The sequence below is a fragment of the Anser cygnoides genome, chromosome 29 (assembly GCF_040182565.1).
Source record: "Anser cygnoides isolate HZ-2024a breed goose chromosome 29, Taihu_goose_T2T_genome, whole genome shotgun sequence".
Classification (NCBI taxonomy): domain Eukaryota; kingdom Metazoa; phylum Chordata; class Aves; order Anseriformes; family Anatidae; genus Anser; species Anser cygnoides.
The window spans coordinates 1,424,320-1,432,990 of NC_089901.1; the positions used below are offsets into that span (position 1 = coordinate 1,424,320).

At 53.7% G+C, this 8,671-nt stretch overlaps 1 protein-coding gene across 1 annotated transcript; it reads right to left on the bottom strand.

The window, feature by feature from the left end:
- Positions 1–1,810: 1,810 nt before the first annotated feature.
- LOC136787533 (olfactory receptor 14C36-like) lies at positions 1,811–3,146 on the bottom strand. The gene has a single exon (XM_066984843.1). It carries the CDS (start codon positions 3,070–3,072, stop codon positions 2,146–2,148), a length of 927 nt encoding a protein of 308 aa, XP_066840944.1. The 5' UTR covers positions 3,073–3,146; the 3' UTR covers positions 1,811–2,145.
- Positions 3,147–8,671: the final 5,525 nt, after the last annotated feature.

Genomic DNA, 8,671 nt, shown 5'->3' on the forward strand with positions numbered 1-8,671 from the left:
CCAGCCCAGGAAGGTCGGCACCCCACGAGAGGGACCCCACACCAGAGCAGGGGGGAGAGCGACAGTGAAGGAACAGTGGAAACAAAGCACCATGGACTGATTGCAGCCCCTGCTCCCAGCCCCCCTGCGCCACTCAGGGCAGGGAAGAGGTGGAAGAGAGTGGATGGGGGAAGGTGCCCCCAGCTTGTTTTTCTGTTCCTCTCTGTTCCCATCAGCAATAGGTAATCAATTTTATTCATCTTCCTATGCCAAGTCTGTTTTGCCCGTAACGATAATTGTAGAGTGATCCCCATTGAGGTACACTTGAGGAACCCTTGAGGTACACATCTTCATTTATCAGGGAACTGGCTTTCTGAGAAGCCCCGACTCCCCTATTCTGAATTTATATCAGCAATCTCTCCTTCTTCCACTCTGCATACTCCTATTTGAAGTGACTGGGCTGGCCACACTTAAAATATCTTCTCAAAGCCTGTCCCTGCCAGGATTTAGGCTGCAACACAGGTAGCTTTCCTTGTCTGCCATTCCTTCATCTCTCTTCCTCTCCTTGCCATCCTAGGCCCAACTCTTCCCCAAAGTCCACTCTATCTCCAACCCTCTGCCTCACTACCCAGTATTCTGTGAATACCATTAATTTTGCTCTCTGCTTTTCCGTCTCATCTCCCCTCTTGGCGTACACCTTCATACTACATACACTGTTCACTCCATCCTCCCTACTTCTGGAGCTTTTTCTGCATATCTGGCCAGGCTTTAATCACAAAATGGACTTTAAAGAGCCCTTGGGCTACTGGGTCCTCAGGATTCATCCCTGAGTACTTTCTAATTCTGACCCTGAGTCTCTCATAGGATTTCTGTGTTGTGGGTTGTTATTATTGTAGTTAGCTAAATGGATATTTCTGCTCTATCGGAATTACTCTTGGTCCGGGGGGGGTGTTAGTTCTTAGCCATTCTTGCACAGCTGCCTGCTGAATCATTCCCCCCCTCAACATTCTTCTCCAGTGAATAACATACTCAAGATTGATGTTTCCCGCCCAGGAATACAAGTTCAGGCTTTTGAAACAGATTTGACTGTTCTGCTAGTCCTATAGGGTCCTCAGTTAAAGACTTTGTTTCTTAAAAAAAACACACACACAAAAAAAAGTCTTAAATCTCCTAATCTCTCTGTTGGTAAGGGCGGAGTTCACATAAGGTATTTGTCCTAGTCCCACTGGAACGTCCCTAAGAGGATACACACTTAGTTTTAGTACTGTTAGTACTACAGTGAGGACTGTAGGTTCACAAGCTACTTGACACTCCTCTACACCACATATGTAAAATTTTTCTTTTTTCCAACCCTTTAATTTCTCCCTTTTGCCTTTTTTTTTCTTCTTCTTCTTTTTTTTTTTCCATCTCTTATGTTTTGAAAACCTGTGATCTTTGTTTTACTGTTCCCACACTGCTCATCCTGTTTTTCTCAAGCTTCCACCTTATTTTGGAACAGTGAGGCCCCCTACTGCCAAATAATTACATAACATTTCTCCTTATTATGACTACACAACTACATTGGAATACAGAAAATTAGTTCTCTACTGCAAAAACACAACTTAGTTTCTCACATCTTTGAGCAAATTCTGATGGGACGGCAACTCCGAGAGATGACGTGAGCGTTCAGGCACGGCCCTTCTAGGAGGGAAATGCTGTTCTGGAAGCCAGCTGTGTCACTCAAGTGCCCACTGCCTGTCCCTGCCTGCGGTCCCAGCACGGCCACACAGCAGCACTGGCACCAAGCTGCAGGAGCAGCCAGGCCTTACACCGCCAGCAGGGCTCAGCAGGAAAGGGTGGCAGTGGCAGGAGAGCAGCTCTGCATGGACCCAGAGCTGGTGCTGCCAGGCTGGACTGCTGGGCCACGACTTTCTCCTCCACCTCTGCACACAGGCACTGTACCTGCAGCCACAGAAAAGGCCTCAGAGGAAGGACATAAGACAAAGAGGCACTTGAATTGGTTTAAATACATAACCAAAATGAAGAATTATATTTCTTTGTGGACAACATTTGAGAAAATAAAATTGGAAAAAACCAGCAACAACACAAGAGCATAAGACCCATTGACTTCGTCTATCATGAGTAATATTAGGAGTGATTTACAAAAGGAGGCGGGCAATCTATTGCTCAAGAAAAACACCCAGACATCACTTTCCACATGGCAACCTTGATCTCCTGGTTCCTCATGCTGTAGATGAAGGGGTTCACTACTGGAGGCACCACCAAGTACAGAAGTGCCAGAACAAGATCCAGGGAAGGGGAGGAAATGGAGGGGGGCTTCAGGTGGGCAAAAATGACTGTGCTCATAAAGAGGGAGACCACAGCCAGGTGAGGGAGGCACGTGGAAAAGGCTTTGTGCCGTCCCTGCTGTGAGGGAATCATCAGCACGGCCCTGAAGATCTGCACATAGGACAGAGCAATGAAAACAAAACAACTCCCAAATAGAAAAGCAGTAACCACAAGAACTTGAACTTCCCTTAGGTAGGAGTCTGAGCAGGAGAGCTTGAGGATCTGGGGGATTTCACAGAAGAACTGGTTGAGGGAATTGCCACAGCAGAGAGGCAGTGAAAATGTATTGGCAGTGTGCAGCACAGCGTGGAGAAAGCCACTGCCCCAGGCAGCTGCTGCCATGGTGGCACAGGCTCTGGTGCCCAGGAGGGTCTCATAGTGCAGGGGCTGGCAGATGGCAACGTAGCAGTCATAAGACATGACAGTGAGAAGAGAAAGTTCTGCTAAATTGAAAAAGATTATCAGAAAGAGCTGTGCAACACATCCCACATAGGAAATGTCCCTGGTGTCCCAGAGGAAATTGGCCATGGGTTTGGGGACAGAAGTGGAGATGGAGCCCAGGTCGAGGAGGGCGAGGTTGAGGAGGAAGAAGTACATGGGGGTGTGGAGACGGTGGTCGCAGGCTACGACTATGATGATGACCCCGTTGCCCAGGAGGGCAGCCAGGTAGATGCCCAGGAAGAGCGCGAAGTGCAGGAGCTGCAGCTCGCGTGTGTCTGCAAATGCCAGGAGGAGGAACTCGGTGATGGAGCTGCTGTTACACATTTCTTGACTCGGAGCAAGGGAGCCTGTCCAAAAGAAGCAAAGACTGTGTAAAATTTAAGGACTTTTCTGATGAAAATTCATTGCATGTCTCAACAAACACCACACAAACAACATACTGCCTCATGCATTTCAGGACGATCTTTCTGCCGCTCCTTGTCTTTTCTCTGGTTGGTGCTCTGAGGGTGCCACAAGAAGCAGGGGGCTGTGCTGTGGGCTGTGCAGCAGTCAGTCCTGGTCTGCAGCAACAGGTAAAAGGGAACCCGGAGTGATCTGAGAAGTCCACAGGCCAGGGACATGTCCCTGCTGCAGGACGTGAGGAGAAGGTCAAATACTTCCCTAAGAAACAACAAAGGTGATGTCGGTACCGTCTGTATGCTGAGGTGTGTGAGGTGCCTCAGAGCAGCAGCAAGGAGCTGCTAAGGAGCCTTAGCAGCAAGGAGCCTTAGTCTCTAGTACAGATGTTCCTACTCCATTGCCATCCTTCTGCCTCAGCACATGGGCAGGAAAACGAAGCAGATTCTAAAAGTGCACTGCCTTCAGGTAGCTCTTGGTGGGCATTTCTGCTGTGCAGTGCCCTGGGGAGGTGCGGGGCTGTGAGCAGCCTGCCCCAGGCAGCAGGCTCTGGGCAGCAGCAGGACCCTGCCCTGCCGTGCTGTGCTGTCCGGGGGGGCTCCTTCCAGCCGCAGCTTCTCCCCGCAGCCCCTGGGCAGCTCCCCGGGCAGGCTGAGTGCTGAGCCTGGCAGGCGGCAGAGGCCCTGCCCCGCCACACAGCCCCTGGGGCACAGCAGGGACCCTGCTCTGCACCACAGCCCTGGGCACCCCTGCCTGCACCCCCGGCTGCACAGCCTGCAGCCGGCCCCAACACAAGGAGCCCTCGGGCCCTGCACGCTCACCCTGCAGCACACAAGCCCTGCGTGCCCTTCAACTCCAACACCGAGCGTCCTCCTGACAGCTGCCATCGCCTGAGGGCTGTGCCAGCTCCAGGAGAGCCTGGCAGGGTGCGCAGCGGCATTGCCCTGCACCCAGACACTTACCGTGGGGAGGTGGCTGTGAGGATTTCTCCCTCTGCCAGCTCTCCCCTGCCTTTCTATGCCAGGCTGCCCTGAACCTCTCTCCCCCTCCTCTCCTCTCCCCATGCCAGCTGCACGCAGTGCCCCCAGCCCTGCTGCGCCTGGCACAGGAGCTGCTCGTGGGTGGCTGAAGCAGCTTCTCAAGTAGTCCAAGTCTGATGCAAACTGCAAAGCCTCTCCCAGTGTTAACGGTGCCACTGAGGGACATTACTGACAAAGCCTCCCCATGGACTTGTTAGAGCAGAAAAGTGTAGGCAGTGATGGCGGGGAGACCAAGGCCCAGGAAAAGTGGCCCTGGTGCTGAGGAAACCATGATTTGTCCCATGAAGTACAGAATTCCGGCCCTGACTCCAGACCCTGGAAAGGGAGATCCTGTCCCTCCAGCAGGGCTCAGGGCTCTTCCTGGGTCAGGGCACAGTGGGTAAGGGTCTGGGTGGCCCCCCTTGTCCCTGGTGTAGCCCCGTAAGGAACTGGCCTTGCTCCCTCTCAGCATGTCCCACTGGCTCCTATGGTGTCCTCGTAGCACCCACGCCTTCTCCTCAGGGTCCCCCCGCAGCTGCTCACGTCCAGCCCTGCCCTGATGGATGCAGGTATTCTGCCCCACGTGCAGCACTGGCCACGTCTCCTTGCCACCTGCAGGGGGTTTCTGCTGGCTGAAGGCTGGACATTCCCAAGGTCCCCCTGCCCTGAAGCTCCCTTTTGTCACCTGTTCATGGTTGGGTGCCGATGGCTCACCCTGATGGTGGTGACTCTCACACAATAACAGCGTGAGGAGTGTCAGGACTCTACAGGCACTAAGCGAGGCCCTTGTTCAGTGGAATTTCTGACTGGTCTGGTTGAAAGTGTCCCTGCACATGGGAGGAGGGGTGGAATTAGATGACCTTGAAAGTCGCTTCCAAGCCAGTCCATTCTATCAGTCGATGCTCAAACATCAACCATCTCCCTGCACCCCTCCTCTCTGCAGGGCCATATCCCAAAGGAATCCTCCAAGCAGGTCCCTCAGCAGGCCCAAGGCTGCTCACCTCAAGTCCTCTGCTTTGCCTTGTGCTAAAGAAGGGCAATGGAGCTGGTGAAGGCTCAGCAGAAGTGCTGAGACACAAAGCTGGCCAAGCAAACCCAGACACAAGGACAAGACACAAACCAGGAGGATTCCTCTTAACAGAAGAGTAGAGCAAGCAGCTGGAAATGGAAGATCTCTTTATAAGAGAATTTTGAGCAAGCAGCTGGAAATGGAATATCTCTTTATATGAGAACTTTCCAAACTAGAGAAGGAGAAAAGCGTATGTGTGGACCTTTAACAAAAAAGGAAAACTTGCTAAACGTGGACAGGAAGCAAAGAAAGAAATAAGAACACCAATACTTTTGATTAAAACTTCAAGAATTATTTGGTATTCATTACCTGTGAGGTTTACAGAAGTTGCCAGATATATTTTTTTCTTGGTGGTGAATCTGATAAATTCTTTTAAATTGAACTGTCACTGACAAACCTGTGAGTCCAAAGAAATAAATGCTTAGAGGTGCTGCAGTGCACAGCAGGGTAGCAGTGGCTATGTCACCCAGGTGTCACAGTGGGGCCGTGACACGGCAGCCCAGCTGGGATAAAGCGCCAGGGATGCAGGCAGGCCCCAGTTGGGATGGAAGCCCCTGGCAGCAGGCAGCAGAGGGCAGAGCAGGGCAGGACAGGGAGGTGAGTGCGCGATGGAGCAGGGGCTGAAGCGGTGTGCGAGGCTGAGCAGGGCCAGAGTACCGCTGCAGCGTTAGCAGGGGCTGGAGCTCAGCAGCTGCTCGAGCAGGGGCTGGCTTTCAGCAGTCCCACAGCACAACGGGAACCAAGAGTCTGCTGCACAAACGGTGTTGCAGACCTTCAGCCCCAGCGGTGACAGGAAGGATTTTGGGTGTCCTGGGAAGATGCTTGGATGTCTTGGGGAGATCCTTGGGTGCTCCGCGATGAGGCACGGGTGCTCCAGGGCTATGTTTTGGTGTCAAGGAAGGTGCTTGTTTGTACCAAGGATGTGATGGGTGACACAGGGTGATGCTTGGGTGTCCTGAGGATCTACGTGGTGCCCCAGGGAGAAGATAGGGTACTCCAGAGAGGTCTTGGCATGCTTCAGAGAGGTGCTTTTTGAACCATTAAGATGCAGAAAACTCTTAAAGATTGAGTGCTCCAGAGAGATCCTTGTTTGTCCAGGGAGACAGTCAGGTGCTGCAGGGAGCTGCTTGGGTGCTCCCGGTTGGTGCCTTCTTTTCTCTGGAGGTGCTGGGGTGCCCTGGACAGATACCGTAGAGCTCCAGCGAGTGCTGTGTGCTCCGTAAAGCTGCTTGCTTTCTCTGGGGAGATGCCTGAGTGCCCCAGGAAGTTGCTTGGGTTCTCCAGAATGGTACTTGGATGTCGTGGGGCATTCTTGGAGGCGCTTGGCTTCCCTGGGAGTATGGTAGTGTGTGCTGTGGAGAGAGTTGGGTGCTCCCAGGATGTTTTTGGGTGTCCCCAGGGGATGAGGGAGTAGCCCTGTAGATTCTTTGGTGTCCCACAGAGGTGGTTGGGTATTGAAAGGAGAAACCTTGGTGAGCAGGAGGGCAGCGGTGGCTGTGTGATCGAGGTGTCCCAGTGGGCAGGGGGCAGCGGTGGCTGTGTCACCCAGGTGTCCCAGTGGGCGGGGGGCAGCGGTGGCTGTGTCACCCAGCTGTCCCAGTGGGGCCGTGACACGGCAGCCCAGCTGGGATAAAGGGCCAGGGTTGCGGGCAGACCCCAGTCGGGACGTAAGCCCCTGGCAGCAGCTCTGAGAGCGGAGCAGGGCAGGACAGGGAGGTGAGTGCGCGATGGAGCAGGGGCTGAAGCGCAGTGTGAGCCTGAATGGCCCAGGAAACTCAAAGGATGTGCTGGTGTGTGCAGAGGAGATGCTTGTGTACTCCCCTGAGATGCCTGGGTGCGTCAGGAGATGCTTTCTTGCTCCATGGAGATTCTTCGCTATCCCAAGAATATTCTGGGTGCTCCCCAGGCTGCTTAGCTGCTCTATCCAGATGCTCCCTGGGTGTGCAGGGAGATGCTTGGTTTCTGCAAGAAGACACCTGGGTGATGCAGCGAGTTTCCTGGATGTCCCAGGAGGATGGACTGGTGATCCTGAAAGTTTCTTGGTGGCTGCAGACAAATGCTTGAGTGCTATCTGGGGATGCTTGTGTACCTAAGGAGATGTGGTTGTGTGCCCAAGGGAGAGGCTTGTTTGATCCAGGGCAAAGCTCTGTTTCTCCAGGGAGGATTTTGGGTGCTCCAGGGAGATGGTTGGGTGCTTTCTGTGTGGTGCTTGGCTCCAGGGAGATGCTGGAGGGCTGTGGGGAGATGCTTGGCTCCTGCACGTTGGTGTTTGTGTCCCCTGGGGGATGCCCGGGTGCCCACGGGGACATACTTGAATGACTGTGGCAGGTACTTGTGCACCCCATGGAAGCTGTTGGGTGCCAAGGGAGGTGCTTCCCATCTCCAGTGAGATGTTTGTGTGCCCCAGGTGGTGTTATGGAGCCCTGGGGAGATGGTTGAATTCTCCACTCAGATGTAGGAGTGTGCTGGGGAGATTCTTAGGTACTGCCATGAGGTGCTTGGGTGTTCCAGGGAGGTGCTTGTGTGCTGCAGGGAGATGCTTGGGTGACTGGGGAGAACTTTGGGTGCTCCCGGGAGGTGTTTGTGTGTCCCAGGGATATGCTTATTTGCCCTGAGGAGATACTTGTGTGCCCTGGGAACATCGTTGGGCTCTCTAGGAAGATGCTCCTCTTCCCCTAGGGGACACTTGGATGCCCCAAGGGGTGCTTGGGTACTGCAGAGAGCCGCTTGCATCCTCAAGGGCTATGCCTGAGTGCTCCAAGTGTGTTGTGCAGTGCCTTAGGGATGTGCTTGGGTGCCCCTGTGAGAGGTCTGTGTGCACCTGGGGGTACATGTGACCCTGAGGCAGGTGCTTGTGGTCCCCAAGGATGTGCTTGGGTCCCCCAGGTGGTGCTTGGGTGCCATGGGAAAATGCTTCCCCAGGGAGATGCTTGTGTACCCGGGGAGATGTTGGCTGACCCAGGCCCACGGATAGTTTCTCCAGAGAGGTGCTTCATTGCTGGAGGGAGATTCCTGGGTGCTCAGAAGACGTTCGGGGTGACCTATGCAGATGCTTGAGCACCCACGAGTGATGCTACTGTTCCCCAGGCAGGTGCTTGGCTCTTCCAAGGAGGTGCTTGGCTTCTCTCTTTAGGTCTGTGGGTGGTTCAAAGTAATGCTTGTCTGCCTTTGGGCGGTGTTGGAGTGCATCAGGAGGTGAGAGGTTTAGACAGTGCAAATTCTCTGTGCTCCAGTGAGGTGCGTGAGAGCCGTGGGGAGGTGCCTGTGTCCTCCAAAAAGAAGCTTGGGTTCCCTGGGGAGAATGTTTGCTGCCTCAGGGACAGAGCTGTGTTCCTGGGAGTTTCTTTGGAGCTCCAGGGAAAGGCTTGCGTGCTCCAGGGTGACCCTTGGGTTTCTTGGGGAAATCCTTGGCATGTCCTGAACAATGTTGGAGTTCCCA

Excerpts from the sequence above, each read along its gene's own strand:
- LOC136787533 (XM_066984843.1), bottom strand. The coding sequence starts at position 3,072 with ATGTGTAACAGCAGCTCCATCACCGAGTTCCTCCTCCTGGCATTTGCA.